Here is an 18,954-nt window from a genome sequence, read left to right on the forward strand (position 1 = left end):
CTGGACAGTCTTGCTTGGTATTGCCAACCTTGTGTTGCTGAGAACCTTGGTCTCACTTGTATGATTTTTAGTTCATCTTTCCTCTCATCCTCCTTCCCTATCAGTTTACAACCTGGTAAAGGACCAAGTTCTTGACAAGTTCAAAACTTAAGATAGGTCACAGAAATAAAGAACTAATTCCACAAGTACAAACTCCTAAAGGAATGGGGTGTTTTTTATTGAACTCTGAGATGATCAATTGCAAAGCACAGCAATAAAATCTAGAACTGGAACATTTAGTAACATCCCAAAACATAGAATTGGTTTTTGTCATAAGGATTTAACTTGCAGCTTTTGCAGGACACTTAAAGCTTTAAAATTTCCTTTTAATCAATGAAATTGCCCACTCTCTCCCCAGTGCGCACTTAAGTTCTAAATTGCAGTGACTTCATGATTTCTGAGAAATAAGGCACTATAATGTCCTTTCAGGGTAGCTGCATATTATCATAGCAGTTGCTTCCTTCTGAAATCTGAAGTGCAAGATTGTCCATGGAAGAAAATGCAAGTGGTGACTGAAATAAAAAAAAAGTTTATCTAATGACAAATAACCATCACCACTGTTACCAAAATGGCAACCGCATTCTAGATGATCTACTGTCAGATTCCAGAGAGGAAGCCTACAGTACATAGAACAGCTTACAGTATTCTTACTCTCACCCAGGGAAACTGTCTTCTCTGTTCTGGAAAATTTTATTAAAGCTTTCCTGTTTAAGCTAGGGTACATATTTCAATCATAGTCTCTTAAAAAAAACACAATGGTATGTTCTTATGGCTGGGGATTTGCTTCTCAGACAAAGGCACTAGACAAACACTTGTGCATTTATAGTTTTGGGATAGGAGTTGCAGCCACTGCAATACTTTCAATTGCACATTCATCTGTGCCACGGCGGATTCTGAAGTAACCATCTTCTCCCCATGAGGTGCCCCAACTGTTCTTGACAATCCAGAACTTCTCACCACTTCTTGGGTCTTTACCATAGCCCACCAGCAAGACAGCATGATTAGTCAGTTCGAAAGGGTTGAAGTCATCCTTCAGCCCAGTGTGATGGTAGATTCCCTCTTTATAAAGCATGAAATCATCATAAACTTCAAAGGCAACAGCCATTGGCCCACCCAGAACAAGCTCAAGTTTCATCAGGGCTTCATTACAGCCTCCATAGAAACCACCAACATAGTGGTACTCAGAAGTGTAGTAGTGGTAACAGCTACGCTTGAACAGGCATGGAGAATCTTGAGCTGTGTAAGGGAAGCAGTCCTCTTCCACCACACCGAAGTCTTGGACATATTTCCCAGCAATGAGGTATGGGAAACCACCATCACAACCTAAACAAAAAATATCTGGTTAATTCCCTTCAAGAGTTATTTGATGTAGGAGAATTTCCTACTCAAATCTTGAAACACAGATTACAGTATTGAACACAAGCTGCAGTGACTCTGATAATCCTAGTATTCCAATTAGATATAGCTATCTTTCTAAAACACACAAAATAAAATTCAGAGCACATTGGAGCTGTTCAGGGAACACAAATGCATGAACCACCTCCTCATCCATTTGCTCCTGACACCCCATCAGGAACAGCAGTTAGTTACATGCTGTAAAAAAGTTGTCATATACTGGGTACCATTCTTCCTTTGGAAATTTGAAGCCTTAGTCATTGCTTTTGCTTATCTCCCCCTGCCCATATGTTCCTTCTCTCTGAATATGCTTTTAGGATACTTGGTTCCTCTTTCTAGGCATGCCTTGTAACCTAGATATGTTTTCAGCCCTGTTCCTTCAATCTCTGTTCTCCATCTCTCAGGCAGAGCTACTTAAAATCCAGTAACGTCCTTAGTGAGGGGCCATGAACTCTTGGTTCAATGCCACCTCTTTGCAAGGTGGGCTGGCAACTCTGGAATATTTACCACTTTCAAAACAAGTACAATAATATAGCCTGCCAGGTGACTTGGTTCACAGAAAGGTGTGGAAATTATGCATATACTTCTGCAGTGTCATTATTATTGAAAGTTAACTTCATACGCACTAGTGTACTTACCTTGAGAATATTGGCTGCAAGACACAACCTGCTGGGGACTAAAGATTGGTTTCTGAGTGTTATTTGTGAGGATACGTATTCTTGCTTCCAGCATGCCCATGGAGGCAAACGCATAACAGCTACCACATGAGGCTGAGGAGAGAAATAGAAAAAAAACAAAACCTGAAGAGCAGACAGTAACATAAACAAAGTAAGTCACCTGCATTCAGGTACTGCTATTACTGGAGTGCACTGAGAAGAGTCAAAATCTGCAAGACCATCTTAGAGTAATTAGAAGTTCAACACTGATAGCACGAGAACTTTAAATATACATCTGGCTATTAAGCATGTGAGCAGTTCTGTTCAAAACACTTTTAGCAACTTTTTAAGCAACACCGAGTTTATTCGAGAATAAGAGACAATATATTGCTCCTGAGTACTTTCCAGCAGTATCATTTAACATCCATGCTATTCACACAGAATGCAGCTACAGAGACCATGTTACAGCAGAGAAGGCTCACAACCTGCTGCCTCAGACTATAACCCTTTATGTTGCACATTTGCTAAGGGACACTGAACTATTTTAAGCGAATACTGATAAGCTGAAATTTAGAACTATCCATGTATTTAATGTTGTAACTTTCTGTTAAAAGTATTCCACCTCTAGAACTACCCATAAAATAACTCACTTTGGAGAGTCTACTGGTATAAACACTGGGTTTGATATAATGGATTCATCCCATTCCCCTTACTTTCCAAGGACATCTAATTGTACGCTGGCTTTTCAGAGGTACTTAAATCTCCCTTCTGTTGCCTGGCAAAGAGCTAAGTCTCCCTACCTTTGAATCAAAATTTAGTATTGCTTCTAGTTTTAGGCCTCTTCACTCCCTAGAAACTTTCTGTAACACATTAAAAGCCTTTGGAAGTAGAAGAACAACCATCACAGGGAAGGACAATTACTTGGATGAGGTCCTATTTTATCTACTGATTGTCACCAAGGTGCCCGATTTCCTTTTGTTTTCTGACAGTAGGCAAGTCAAGTACTGCAGAGCTATGAAAAGGAGGGAGGCACGAGGAACAAAACAAAATACTTTTTCCTGAACTGTGTAGGTGTGTAAAAGCACAGTTATTACAAAAGCAAGACTCTGAAATTGTACCTTCATTCAGGTAGATGCGTCTCTGAGGAAAAGGGGCAAAAATCAGCCTGAACAAGAATGCTTTTTGCCCAGCGGGGCTAACTGAAACAGTGAAAGGTGCCTCCCACTCATTGTACAGTCAGAGCATACAAGATGTGCTGTGCTTCAAAAAGCTGCTGTATTTTTGGTGTACTTTGCACACCAAATGCAGTCATTTCAACCTGGAAGTCTGTAGGGGCAGTTACTTTTTTTTTTTTTTTTTAAACCTGTTACCACAGGGGTATTTGTGAGGCTCTTAATGTGAAAACTATCACTATCTAAAACTAACACTATTAGAGTCAACACAGTTGCAAGAGTAGCTCCTTTACTGAGACTTTCTAGAAATTCTCTTCCAGAGTTAACTAAAGCTTCAGCCAAATCAGATTCCATTAACTCAACATGAAGGGTTGTTAAATGATGAGGGGTAAAAAGGGCACCCAGTGAAAAATCAGTTGATCCATATACTTTGATCTGAAAAAAAAAAAAAAAGAAAAGCTTACAGAAACTCATAGGAATTGGAACTCTAAAGCTAACATTTCCCTCCTCTCCCCCTAGTAAATCTGATAAACAATGACAGGGCTGTCTTCTAGAAGACAAGTTTCTTGGCTGAAAAAGGCCATTAATGCTCTATAAGCAACCTGACTCAGATCAGCTTTGACTATATAGTAGGGATGCTACCATCTTAGGAATAAGTATTACAATATGAGACAACTCTAGTTCCACAAAGCCTGCCATGTCTTGCAGTATTACACAAAGAATGCACAAGCTTTTCTATGCTTTTGCTACCAGGAAACTAGCTGGCAGAATTTGGCAGAAAACTAAACCATAAACCAATGACCAGTAATTTAAGTAGCATTAGCATGGTGGCAAGAAATATATTCTGTTCCCCTAAAAGTTGTAACTGGATAGCTACCAGCATATGCAAATTTGTTTGTAAATATAGGAAAGGGACATATTAACTTAGTCCACATCTGCTTTCCAGTATATAGGTATCTAATTAAGAGGTAGAACAGTTATCTTGCATCACAATGCTGTAAAACTACTGCCTATAGAGTAGAAGAACACCATTTTGGTATGTTTAACACTTGTTTTTCCACAGGTATTATGTATCTATCAGCATACATATTTTTCACAACAACCAACAGCTCTTCTTGCAACTAGCCATTTAAGCAACTCCTAAAGTTAGGAAAGTGATACAATTTGGGAGTAGCATAAACAATTTTCATGGATTTATTCATTAAAGCTGTGTGCTAATTTGCCATCAGCAGGAATTAAGTAAATAATTAAACATAGATCAGTTCTTTCAGCATGCAAAAAGCCATGATTGTGACTATCTGGACAAGTCTTGACAACTGTCTTTATGCAGAGCACTGTGGTTGCTGGCTTTCACTCCAGCCAAAGACCCTGCTGTTTGTATAACAGCACTGCCACCACTAGCACCTTGTATTTTGCATTTTCGCCAAGTGTTGCCAGCCAGCACACCACCCAGTTTCCACAAGTTATTCATAGTAAAGATACCATCTATCAACTACAGGACACTAAAAAAGTGGGATAAGATCTTGCTAACAGCAGGATACAGAGTTCTAAGGAGTATCTAAGTATCTCAGTGTATCTAAGGAACTCTAGAGCATTTCATCCAGAGGTTTTTTTTTTTTTTTTTTTTTACCTTGATTCCGAACAGGGCTGACATAATTGACACCATTCACATTTCTCCAGTCCCAGGATTCTGGTAAGCCTGAAACTTTTTTCAGTAACTCAGGTGTTAGAGGTGCTGGCTTTGGTCTAAAAAATAAGAAAAAAAATATACTTCTGAGTAACATATCACAGTAGGTAAGGAAATGATCATGTAACATTGTTGCCATCTTCCAGCTTCAGCTGGTTGCTTAGTTTCATACTAAGTGATTTGAAATAGTCTCCATCAAGGCTGAGTGGGCATCAATCTCAAAAGGTTAGTTTCAGCAGGATGCAAGACCTACTCAAATCCCTCCCAGAGTGAACTGTATTATGAAGCATCTACAAGCTGGTTAGGTCAAATACTTTTGAACTAGTCAGAAGTGCCAAGGTAACTCTCAGCAACGGTAGCAATGTAGTTCTGCAACAGCTACGTGATCTCTCTTCTACAACCAGGTATGCAGAATCTCTATCTGCAGAGGGCACCTCGCCTCAGCAGCATGCATTGACAGCAAGTACAGACTGTTTAATTGCAGACACTATGTCATGGCTTATATCAACACTTCAAAAATTGCAGTCCCACTTGCCCAAGAGACTTCCCTGGAGCAAGTTTTTACTGTGACTATTAAAGCAGCACTAAGTGCTTCTTGTCCTCATTTACCACTTGCAGCCAAGTGATGCTCATGTACCAGCAAGCCAAGAGCTTCCTGCATGCAGCATTCACAACCTGATGCTCGTCCCATAACTTGTGCATCAAGTGTCATTCACAAACACCAGGCACTGGAGTCTGTTCTGAAAGCATTAGCATGAAAAAACACTGTCATAGGACTGCACGGTGCAGTTTCCAAAGAGGTTTTTGTATTTAACACCACCTACAAGGAAACATCTGTCTACAAATGACATCATGATCATCTGCACAATCCTCCCATGCAAGTCAATTACAGTATTGTATGACTTTCTTCCAAAAAGATACAATTGACACAGCTTGGAAGAATCAGCAGCATTCTACCCATAGCAGTGGGAAATATGAAAATATAAAGGTAAAATAGCCAAAGGGAAACTCTGAATCAAAGACCTCTAGTTCTCACATTAAAGAATTATAAGGAGAACCATGCATCCATTCTTATTGCAACTCTGTCATGTGACCTGCAAGACCTTAAACATACTCACAAGGCTACTTCATTCTACTTCACTACACTCCCAGCAGGGAGTACCCTGGCTGCTGGCAAGGCAAGTTGCCAAAGTAACCAAGAACTTCCTTCAGAAAAGCTTCATTATTTGTGTTTAGTAACAGAATCCTGCTTTTTAATTGCAATTATGAACTAGGAGGACCAGGAAGACTGTCATGTACAGTCTCGAGTCTATGGCAAACTACTGATGGGTAGACAGGTGTGTGAGATTGCACCTAACACTGTCCCCACTTCTTTGTGGGTATGAACACACTAGAAAGTTACTGGGCAAGATTAAAGGGTGGGTAACCCCATTTGTCACAACTGCTTTACACAACAATTGTTAAGAATATTCATTCAAATGGTGAAATATGTTAGAACTCTACGAAAGTGAGATGAAGGGCTTGAAACATTAAACATCTAAACTACAAGCCAAAACCCAGCTAGGAAAGGTCAAGATAAATAAATACAAGCAGATTTTTGGCAGCAGTGGATGTAGCCTTATGAGAAAGCAAAAGGCTGCAGTACCTTGAAGTCCTGGAATAGAGACCCCCAGCTCTCCTAGTTAGCTCTTCCAGGGCAAAATTCTCATACTCCTTGTATCTTGTTGCTCTCCAGGACTTCTGTTGAGTATTGATAGCATTTACAAAGTCAAAGTTGTGCACATAGCGTCTGCTTGAAAGTCTGCAAACAAGAAATGAAATAGCATGATAAGAAAGCGACAGCGATTGAAATGTAAAAACATTCTCCAAACTAAATATGGAGAAGGCTCTAATTCTGGAATAGTCTTCTGCTATGTATTAATAAGGAGCTATGCAATCATTGGATCAAAGCAAGGTTTCTGTAATTTAAGAGCCTATAACTGGCAGGATACAACCATCTCTTTTAGACATGCCAGTTTTGTAATTGGGCTTCAACTGTAACTGCAGGAAAACACAGACTGAAGGAGCATCTGTGTGATATGATTGGCACAGCCTCCCCTGTCTTTGTACATTCAAGGTTTATTCCAACATTATCACTGGCATTAATTTCATCCCCAGCCACAGAACTGATCCATATGGTTTCTGCTGAAACCTGAAGCACAGTTACCAAATGTTTTATCCAGTGAAAGGTCACTTATCTGTTGCTTACCTTCCTTGGGGTTTCTGGAGAGGTAGCTGGTTTACATGAATATCTGAGGGAGATGAAGAAATCTTCTGTCCACTGAAGCAAGCCCAGTTGTGGCCAAGTACATCATGTACCCAGCCTGGTAGAGTCTCATTACAGTAGCTGGTTACCTTCTGGCCTTCCTTTTTATACTGTAATGTGAAGAAGTTATGTTGTGTTAAATACTTGCACTTGCTAGCATACCAGTAGCCCCTACCCACCCAGCTGCTTTCTGTTCTGTTTCAGAGGAAGTGGCCAAACATTCTAGATCAACCTACATCATGTTTGATTTCAAAAGAAAGCATCAGGAGAACATCAGGTAAATGAGAGAAAACAGTTTTATCAACTTGCTAAAGGACTGTGACTTGCACCTTTAACAACATACCACGTTATCAGTACTTGTATCAAATAATGCATAGTAATTCTTTGGGTTGAACAGCTAATTTTGTAGATAAAGTGTAATAGACATCTTAACATTTATCATTCTGTTCAAGGCCCCTGTGGATTCTTGCACCACATCCCTATCTAGTCAAAAGTAACCATAGACTGCTGCAAATGTTTGAAGAAACTAAAAGGATGATCCATTGAGTGCAACTCAGTAGGAATTGGGGGGGGGAGGGGAGTAGGAGAGCATTACTAAAGCATCAAGTAGCAAGTCCATGGGTCTTCATTCCACCACGGAAGAATAATAATACATGAATCTATTCAGTGAAGTACATCTGCATACGACACCTACAACTAACATGCTACCCCGCTGCATGAAAAAGTTTACTAAATTACCAATTCTTTCTTAGCAGAATGCCTTTTTAGGGAGATGAAGGGTGGGGATGGGGAATCTTTTAAGGTTCATCCTTCATGGCGCAAGTCTGTTTAGTATTAAGTTACACAGGAACTTGGAAATTCATACTACAAAACCTTTACCTTTGCTTTTCTAATCATAGATTACTTCAATGAAATCCAGGTTTCCTAATCCAAGGAGTCTTCATTAAATCCCATCCTGTTCAAGTTTCATATGTACATATGACATATGGATTTGGAGATATATTTCAACAAAATGCTGATCAGCCTCTTCAGTGAAAAAGATGGTGGCTTACAGCAATGGAAGCGCCTCAAGATAGACCACAGAGCAAGTTTGTGAGTATGACGGTTTGACAGGAAAATTGAAGGAGAAGACAATGAAATAATTAAGTCTATCAATCAGAAGAGTATAACTAAAGGTTTTAATCCTCTGACTGTTTTAGAACAACGGGAGTTTACTTTGTCCCCAGTTTGGAAGTTGCAGAGGCTTCACATCTAAATCCATGCTTGTCTAGCAAAACAAGCATGTTTGTTGATCAGGCACTAAAAGGATAAACTGTTATTTTGTTCTGTTGATCACATCTTACTGTGAAGAAAGATTTCACAGTATCAGGCAGAAGTACACTTGGCCAAATACAAGGGCAAGGTCCAGAGATAACTTTTGAGAAATACCCTCTTCACAACAGCATTACTGAAACATACATACACAAACAAAAAGTTACTGGCTTTGCATCAATAAGTTACCATGAAAGCACTGTATTTGGCTCTACACAATAGTGTAAATGAATACCTACTCGCCCTTCTTAAGAGCCGCCTGATTTTACAGAAGGATTGAGGTTGGAAGGGACCTCTGGAGATCATCTAGTCCAACCCACTTCTTGCCAAACAGGGTGACCTAACACACCTAGATTTAAACAAGACTATACACAACCATTCTTGATAATCACTGGCCTTGAAGCTGAATACTTGAAAAATACTCAAGGAACAGGCCTGCTTTTGATACCATTCAGATGCAGACCCTGTCTAGCATGAAGAATTATATTAATTCATAACAAGCAGCACAGATTTAGGACTTATTCACACTGAGAAAAAAAGGTAATGAGTTATCAGCCAAATCGCAAATTGAAACTACAACTTGCCTTGTTTGTCCATTGTTCAACAACATTTGCCATTAAACAGCATTTGTGCTTAATTCCTAGAACCAGCTAATTCCCAAATGAGCCGTGTGTTTTAAGAGCCAAACTGAGATTTCAAAGTCATTGCTGCCATAACAATGACAACAACTGCTTACTCCTAAAGGGTACACAATTAAATCAGTATTTCATTGGTAACCACATGTAGGATTTCATAACCAGATCAGACAAGAGCTCTGACAAGGTTAGATTTAGCAAATCTGGAAGTACCAGTTTTAGAGGATCTGCTTTAAGTATGCCTGCTCAAAGCACAGGCAGACAGGGGCATGACCAACTTCAGCAGTGTTAATTCAGTCAGTACCACCAGCTACACAATCACCAACTCGGCTGCACATAAATTATGGCGCTGAACTACCGAAGCTGCTGGCAGACCACCACACCTGCAGAACTCCCAGCAGAACAGCATGCTTCAGAGGATAACAGCCATGCAGCAGTGACCACCAGCAATTGCTGGACTACTACTGCACTACTGCATCCACTTTCTCTGCTGTCTTACAAACATGGTTTCCCCTTTTTTGTTAAAAAAAAAAAAAAAAAAAAAAAAAGGACCACTGCAGCCATGCTATGTGATAGTTTCATAAGCCAATGCTCATTTTTGCAGCTTCAAGTACACTCAATCCAACATAATCTGACCGTTTCAGAACAAATCCTGTAGAAAAGTCAAACAAACTACACTCACAGTTCAAATTCTAAGACTTGAAAACATGAAACTTGAATTCCATTTCAAATACTTATTTTTTCTAGTGAGACATCTCACATGACTTCATTTAATGCCAGAAGTTAGCTAAACAATTCCAATCCTAACCTTAGAATATTTCATGTGCCTGAACTTCAAGGCTTGCTATTAGATACCTGAACCCAGGTAAACTTTCCGGTATTTTATTGGTCTTGATTGCATAGGTCATCACAACATAATCTAAATGTAATTCTAGTGTTGGTAAAATTAACTGTTTAAAGTTTTAAGTTTTAAATCTCCCTAACAGGAAAGAAAGGACAGAGATCTTGCTGGATACAGCATTGCAACATACACAGGCTGCCATCCCCTCCTCTTAAATCTGTTGTTCACAATTTAAGCAATGTTCAGGCAAAAAGCCAACTCAAGTTCTAGGAAGCAGAATTACCCCATACACTAATAATTTGGGGAAGATTTACCCCTTGTTTCTCATCAAATTTACAAGTGCAGCTATGTATTTTAATACAGGAAGTACATTCTAAACTAGAACGGGATTGCAGATACCCTACTCTACAAGCACAGAAAGTGAGACTATCAGAACAAAACACTATCTTGCAAGCAAACACAAACTACATGCTTTTTTTTTTTTCCTCCAAAGAACATGCATTATGCAGTTTAGGAATCTATGCTTTCACTTTTACATTTCAGGGAAACAGCAGGAATCACATTGCTAGCTATGTGAGTCCAACTAAGATTGTTAGAAATCAATATTCAATTGATTTACAGAATTAAATAGCATTACCAACTCTAGCATGTACATTTCAGGAATATCAAAAAAAAACACCTGCTGGCCCCTTCTCTGTTGATGCAGCCCAGGATGCAGTTGGCCTTTTGGTCTGCAAGTGCACACACTGCTGGCTCATGTTGAACCTTTTATCTACCAGAACCCCCAAGTCCTTCTATGCAGTGCTGCACTCAGTGAGTTCTTCGCTCAGGGCATACTCACGTCTGGGGTTGCCCCAGCCCAGGTGCAGGTGCAGCACCTTGCACTTGGTCTTGTTGAAGCTCATGTGGTTCACACATGCCCGCTTCTCCAGCCTGTCCAGGTCCCTTTGGATGGCATCCATTCCTTCTGTTGTACTGACTGCACCACTCAGCTTGATGTCATCTGCAAACTAGCAGAGGGTGCACTCGATCCCATCTCCTGTGTCACTGATGAAGCTATTGAAAAGCACCAGTCCCTGGACAGACCCCTGAGGGACACCACTCGTCACCAACCTCCACCTGGACATGAAACCATTGACTACTGCTCACTGGGTGCAGCCATCGAGCCAATTGCTTATCCACTGGATGGTCTACCCTTCAAATCCGTAATACCGCTTAACTTAAGGGATAAACCTAGATTTTTACAAGACTCTCTCTCCAAAGCAGTAGCCTCTTTCAGCATTTATTAGACATCAAATGATTGAAACAAATAGGCCTCGATCTTCCTTTCAGACTCATTCTAGCTTTTTATACTATTCCACTGCTGTTGCTATTGGTATCGCTTGAAAAACACTTTACAGCCTGGTATATTGTGTAGCCATACAGAGAGTCCTTACATTATCCAGCAGAAGCACATGCTAAGGCTTCTGCCAGGCGTCAGCACACTTACTTCCCATCCAAGTTCAGCATGTGTGCTGTTTCAGCAGCACACATTAAATAAGTGTGCAATCCCATAAACAAACAAGTTGTGTGCTGCAAACACCAAGCAGAATATCCATGACTTGTGACAAGCACAATGCACAAATCCAGTAAGAAACTGCATTTAACTTGGCAAGTCTAGATAGACAAGCCTATGCAAAAGTATATAAGTACAATAGTGCTAGTCCTTATTTACTTATTCTATTAAAGCAATCTGCGGAAAACAAATGCATTGGTGAGCTCACCCAATCCACTCCTTTTGTGTTGAAAGTCATTTGCCCATAGTCTCCAGGTGAAAGAACAAATAGCTTGTAAAGTCTGTGAGGTCCTACAAAAATTTGAGTATGTGGCTGTTTAGTAAGTCACAAGAACAAAAGACTATTAAAAAAAAAAAAAAAACCCACTAACTGAAGTGTGCATTATCAAACAGGCTGTATCCATGTAGTGCAGTAGCTCTGCTAAGGCCACAGTTTAGACAAGCCCACAGCATTCCTTTTAGTTATTAAAAGTTTGATTCTTTAACATTAAGCAAAAATACACTGCAAGTTCAGATAGTACTTAATTGAACCTCTATGGTTGAGACACATAAAGTACTGTATTGGCTGAAATACAACTCAGCATTTAGCCCAGCATCTCTGTCCTCTGCTCAATGGCAGAGTATGAAGAAAGTGCTAAAGCATCATAGTAGAGTCAGGATACTTTCTGTTCTGTTGCAATTGGGTTTTCAGCCACATAATTTAACTTCAGCGCAGCAAACTGAGCTTAAAATTTATGAGCAAGCTTTAAAACAATGACAGAAAACAATGGGTTTCCTGACAAGCCCAAACCCACAGCCACAAAAGGAGATGTGCAAATTCTGTGTTATGGCTGCTCTGTAAGCATTTTCAGAAGAGCAGAAGTCTTAAGGGATGGTATGAGACCAGCCTTGGAATTTTATTTTCTGTATTATCACATTATAACAATATTAAAAAAAAAAAAAAAAAAAAAAACATTTTAGAAGTGGGAAATAGTCTAAATTATTGAAATGCTAGGATAAACTATGTTTCTCTTCCAAAGTGACTCATAAATAAGATCTTTCTTTTGGAAATCAAAATCAAACTGTTCATGAACCAAAAAGGCCAATCCAGAATCTGTAACTCCAGAGCAGTGAGTAAATTGGAAAGTTATTTCAGAATAAAACTAAGTCATTTTATCAAGTAGTAAAAACCAATATGCAATTACTCTGCATTAGACATAACAATTCTGTATCTTCCTGCTATAAAGCAAGAGTGCTGGCAGACTGATAATTCTTCCTTTCCATGAACTCCAAAGGGACCGCATCTAATGACTTACCACATTCTAAATAGTAATCAAGGCTACGCAATATTCTAAGAAATGGCTTTCATGCTTTCCTCTTGCTCCACTGCTCCATTTCCAGGTAGGAAGGCCATCTCTAGCTTTCTAGTTCACCCCATTTTACTCCAAGGACTGCTAGATTATGACCAACACGAAGCAAGTGAAGTCTGCTACGATTAAGTTATTACGGGTGCAAATGGTAGGGTTATTTTAAACAATAAGCAATCATTCTTCAAAAAAAAAAAACAACTTCTAAGTGTGCTCTGAACTGGGTATTTTATCTTCCCCTAGAAGTTTTATAGGAGACAGCAATGGAATCAATCCTAGAAGAGTGTAAATTGCATTTGAGGAAAGAAACCATTTTCAGTTTTTATCAAGACTAGATATTTTGTATTTCTATTTCATGTGTAATGCAACATTTACTGGGTTAAAAAAAAAATCAACACGTCATAAGGTCAGGCGGTTTGTAAGGAACCATTTCTACTCTAGTGACCACTGACAATTGTGAAATAAGTTCGGTGATGATCAGTATTACAAATTCTTGCCCAAAGTCAACTAGCTGTCTGAAGGGAAAAAAAATGCATTTATTACGTGCTGCTATATTTCCTCATACTCCTTTAGCCACTGTACTTCCATTTTGGTAATCTTTTACAGCAATAAAGATTTGGTGGTTTCTTTTACAGCAATAACATGAACGAAAGATTATAGAGGGTAAATTACTTAGGCTGTAATCCTCTCTGTAATTTTTAAGGAAAGAAGTCTTCAAATTAAGCATGTCTAGCTGATGGAATCCCTACCACTAAACAATGGGACAAACACGCTTCCTATTTCTCAATATCAAAAGCAACTGCAAAACTAACACTGAACCGTTTTACTTACGAAAGACGAAGACAGATTCACATTTGTGAAATGCAAGGTAACGTGCATTACTAATACTCAGGCATGTATTTCACTCTGTTTTTGAATAACAAGTTGGATCTTAAGATGTCCTGAAGTTCCTTTCAGACCATATTATTCTATGACAACCAAGTCATAGAATCACAGAATACCCTGGTTTGGAAGGGACCCACAAGGATCATCAAGTCCAACTCATATCTCCACAGGGTAACCTAAGAGTTGGACAGCATCAAGGAGCATTGTTCAAACACTTGTTGAACATTGACAGGCTTGGGACCACGACCACTTCCTTAGGGAGCTTGTTCTAGTGCCCAACCACAACCTCAGTAAAAAACTTATTCCTAATAACCAATCTGAACATCCCTTGACACAACTTCATGCCATTCCCTTGTGTCCCATTGCCTGGTCACCAGAGAGAAGAGATCATTACCTCTCTTCTCTGCTTCCCTTCAAGAGGAAGCTGTAGACAGCAATGAGGTCACTTCTCAGTCTGTTCTAAGCTGAGCAAATCAAGTATCCTCAGCCACTCTTCAGTCATGTCTCCGAGAATTTTCATAATCCCTTTTGCACCCTTTTTGGGGCATTCTACTATTTTTGATATATTGCTTAACAGAACTTATCAGAGTACTTCCTTTTCATAAATGCTGATTTAGTATCTTCCTTGGCACTTATTGGTCACTTGACTTAGATCTCATCTTCCGAGAAGATATTTCACAAGTGAAAAGTAACAGTAAATAAAGCCTTCAGAGACTCTAAAGTGCCTTCAAGTTGGTGCCTAGTTTTCTGATCAGGCCACTGTTTCTGTGATTAAACAAATCACATTAAAGGACTAGTTTGATAATCAACACCTCCTCAACTGCTCACCCTACTGACATGTGAAACAACTGCATTTCAGTGTAAGGTATCAGCCTCAGGATTCCCACCTGTCAGTTGAACTGCCTCGCCTAAGATGATGTAGTTTAGTGGGTAATATTGATGGTAGAGGGGACAGTTGGACTAGATGATCTTGGGGGTCTTTTCCAACCTTAATTATGATTTTATGAGCCCGCCAAGGACAGCAATGATTGCTGAATTCTAGCTGCTGGAGATGTTCATGAATTCAAGCTTCATATGGTAATACTACAACATTCAGCAGTCCACTACCCTCATAGAGGCAGCAATTCCTGTAACTTTCGAGGTGGGCACTCTCCCACTGTAGGAAAGCTTGCAGAGTGTCCCTGTCCGATAAGCTTCAAAGGCAAATCTGTTCAATTAGAGTACTCTTCACTGTCTGTAGTTTTTGTTGTATCATCTGCCAAACCGGGGCATACGTATCATGGTAGCTTAGTGTCACTATCTCGATTATATCTACAGATGAGAGAAAGTCAATCAGGTATTTCTCTCTCAAACTTTGCTCTTGCTCAAATATAAGACCCTGTCTTAAAACAGTAATGCCTCTGGATAAAGGCTACATTTCTTTTAAAGTGCAAAGAACACCACTGACAGTCTTAAAACAACAACCTACACTGTTTTTTCTTTTTAACTTAAGTGGACTCCGATAGACATGGAGGAAGCTACAGTTCATTTAGAGCTTCATTGAGCTTTACCTTACTTTATAGAAATGACTATGTCTCCCTGGAAGAAAAGATCACTCACTTTTCTTAGCATCTGAAAGCAATGACATGAAAATAGCTGCTGTGAAATAAACTATCTACAATAGCTCCCAGAAAGCCAATTTAAAACAAAAGTCATTTCTTTGCCTTCCTTACAACTAGCCAAGGTTCAGAGATTTTATGCTTGGACAAGGCCTGGGTGTTTACTATCAATTCATCAGAAACCAAACACAGGATCACACCTTCTAAAATAACCAAGGAACATATTCACTACTCCTGAGGGCTGCACTCAGTGTCCGAGCAGTCCTGCTGCACAGAACATGTGTCTCTCAAGTATCCAAGTTATCATGCAGATTGTTTCAAGCCACCCTCCAGATTCATAATGCCATTCCTCAGCTGACCAGCAGAGTGCTCCTTAGGAAGTGGGCCTTCGCTGGTCTATCCCCTGACTACTAGTCGTTTCCAGCTTGACCTGAAGTCATTAACAGGGACTGGAGAATACAGTATTACTAAGAATAAAAAAGTTCTATGGGGTAGGAAGGTTCCTTGAAGATTTAAGGCTTACTCTGACCTAAGAATTACAGCTCCTAGAAATCCTCCAAAGTGGAGGACAGGTGTCCTGGTTTAAGTTAGGACAGTGTTAATTTTCTTTCTAGTAGCTGGTAGAATGCTATATTTTGGCTTAGGATGAGAAGAGTGCTGATAACACGCCAATGTTTTAATTGTTGCAGAGCAGTGCTTACACCAAGCCAAGGACATCTCAGCTTCTTGCTCTGTCCTGCCAACAGGCAGGCTGGGGGTGCAGCAAGAGCTGGGAGGGGACAGACCCAGGACAGCTGACCCAAACTAGCCAAAGGGGTATTCCATCCCATCTGGGGTCATGCTGAACAATATATAGGGGTGGCTAGCCGGGGGTGGGGGGCCGGACTGCTCAGGGTTAGGCTGGGCATCGGTCAGTGGGTGGTGAGCAATTGCATTGTGCATCACTTGTTGTGTGCACATTATTATTAGTAGTACTATTATCATCATTATTGTTATTATTATTATTTTCCTGTCTTAATAAACTGTCTTTATCTCAACTCATGGGCTTCACTTTCCCATTTCTCTCCCCCATCCCAGAGAGGGAGGGGGGAGGGTGAGTGAACGGCTGTGTGGTGTTTAGCTGCCGGCAGGGTTAAACCACAACAGATGACCTTTCTACAGCGCGGAGGGTACATTTCATAAGTTTGAGAACATCTTTAAGGAAACATAAAAGCAATTATGTTTGGTATTTCATTTGTATGCAAGCTGTCAGGAAGAAAACTGAAAAGGCTATTCTTCCCAGTCTACTGGGAGAGTTAGCTTCACGAAGGTCTTCAGTTGAAGCAAGCATACCCAGAATCAGAAGCTGCAGCATTGTTACCAGATTTTTCAAATACCTCTTCTACCCTTTTCTCCCTACCCAGCCACCAACAAACATTTTTGGCTGTTTTCTTACATTAAGAACAATCACTTGTCTGGTTATCCAGGCAAAGAGAAAGAAGTGTTCTCACTTCTCTACTGTGGCGCTCAGAAACTAAACAGAAAAACAAGATCTTTTAGCAACAGTCACTGATGCAGACCACAAGTTAACTCACCTTAAAAAATGCAAACCACTTGTAGTTGTTTAGCACAATTTCAAAGCCTTGATTGTAAATCAAAGTGAAGAAACCATAATTGCCCAAACTATCCTGAGCCACATCTAACTTCTGAAGATTCACAAGCACTGTTTTTTCCACAGGCCCTGCGAGAAAGAAAGAAAATCATTGCAAAAATTACAATTAAAATACGAACTAGTAAAGAGCATCTTTTTTTTTTTTTTTTTTTTCCAAAATACACTTGCTGCATAAAGCCTCCTGCAAAAAGGCATCAAGCAAACACACCTTAGGGACCTCACTTACCCATCACCATGAACATGTTCATTCTGCAATGCTAGACAGTATTTGCACACTTAATTACTAACAGCAGCAGTACCAAACAGCTGTTTCAGGAAAGCATCAGCTTATTTAAATGTAACTTGATGCACTGCTACATAGGATTTGTATACTCTGTCACTCAAGACAGTGTGTCTGCAGTGACAAATCTTCCTCTTAAACATGTGGTTTCAGTTATCAGCCACCACACTACCTCACAGCACTACTACAAACCCTGCCAGGTCCAGCTTTACCTCTCATATTCTCACCTGACACTTGCCTGATGGGATCAAACTAATACAGACAGTTTAGATGCAATGCATTAACACTACTTTTAAAATAATACTGTAAAATAATAATCAAGTAATAACTCCTCACTACTATTATGCTCCCAAGAGAAATGCTGTTTTTACTTCTCCTGCTGTTACCAGACTCAAGCTTTTACAGCTGGGTGCCTCCTGGGACACCAGTGTAGCCCAGGAGCAACACCACACTTTGCCACTTAAGAGCCACTTTGTTAAGAGCCACTTTCAGGAGAGGCCGAGCTGAGAGGAAAGACATCTGGAGCTGTGAAGGAGGAAGCAAACCAGCATGAGGCAGCAGAAAAACAGAAAGGTCTAGGTGAATCCAAATCAAAAATATACAAGAAAGATAATAACACAAGAATAAATCAAAACAAACAACAACAAAAAGGGGAGTGCTTTAACAGGGCTGCCCACAGTGGTCACCCTGAGCTAGACAGGATAATTTTCACACAGTTTAATTCAGATCAGCCACTTTTTGCCTTAGGCCCAGCTGTCAAGAGGTCAGCACCAACCTCTGCACGCTGCTTCAGGCTCTGGCAAAACCAGCAGCATGTGGGGGCCCCACTACCACCAAAGCGGGTATTATAAACCAAAAACCTTAAATAACACACTACTAATGAGCTTCTGCTGGCAACCAAGTGTCAAGAGCTATAAGGTATAGCCCCAGATTTAAAAAAAAAAAAAAAAAAAAAAAAAGTAAACAAGCCGCCTGCAAACAAGCACACCGGAGAGGCAGGCACCCGCTTCCTCACCGCCAGTTTCGCTTTTCAGGCCTGGGGGCGTGGAAGCTTTCGGAGACCCCTCCACAGAGCTTTAGGGGACCCCGACCCACACCCGGGGACCCCCACACCCACACACAGATCCACCCAGGCGGGGAAAAGGGGAACGGGACGGGGCCGCCGCGCTCTCACCCGCCTGGGAGCAGTTGCCGTGCCGGCCGCCCCCCCGCCAGACACGGAGCTGCCAGGCGCCCAGCAGGTCGGCGAAGGAGCAGTTGGCCGGGGTGTCGGCCACCAGCTCGGCGGGCAACGCCGCCAGCACCATGGCCGCTGCCCACAGCGCCCACCCTGCCATGGCGCCGCGCCCTCCGCCGCCTGCTGCAGCCGCCCTTAAAATGGACGCGGGAGCCGCGGCCTCCCCGCCCCACCGCTTCCCCGGGCCCGCCCCGGAGCGGCCCCGGTCGTGCTACGCTGAGGGGCCGGGCTTCGGAGCCTGCCCTACCGCTCTGAGGGGCTTTCTGAGGGTGTGTGGCACCCCGTGAAGGGAGATACTGTCCACAAAGAGTGACCTTGTCGCCAAAGGGTGTCCTTCTCAAAGGATGTCTTCCTGATCAAA

General features: G+C 40.9%; 1 protein-coding gene across 1 annotated transcript; it reads right to left on the minus strand.

Annotated features, from left to right (window-relative positions):
- Positions 1 to 196: 196 nt before the first annotated feature.
- CTSC (cathepsin C) lies at positions 197 to 18,738 on the minus strand. Its single transcript, XM_082784302.1, has 7 exons — positions 18,531 to 18,738; positions 17,000 to 17,145; positions 7,198 to 7,364; positions 6,595 to 6,750; positions 4,893 to 5,008; positions 2,073 to 2,204; positions 197 to 1,362 (listed from the first exon to the last, which is right to left on the minus strand). Exons 1-7 carry the CDS (start codon positions 18,691 to 18,693, stop codon positions 860 to 862), a joined length of 1,383 nt encoding a protein of 460 aa, XP_082640428.1. The 5' UTR covers positions 18,694 to 18,738; the 3' UTR covers positions 197 to 859.
- Positions 18,739 to 18,954: the final 216 nt, after the last annotated feature.

This window comes from Aythya marila, assembly GCF_965140915.1.
Source record: "Aythya marila genome assembly, chromosome: 1".
NCBI classification, from domain to species: domain Eukaryota; kingdom Metazoa; phylum Chordata; class Aves; order Anseriformes; family Anatidae; genus Aythya; species Aythya marila.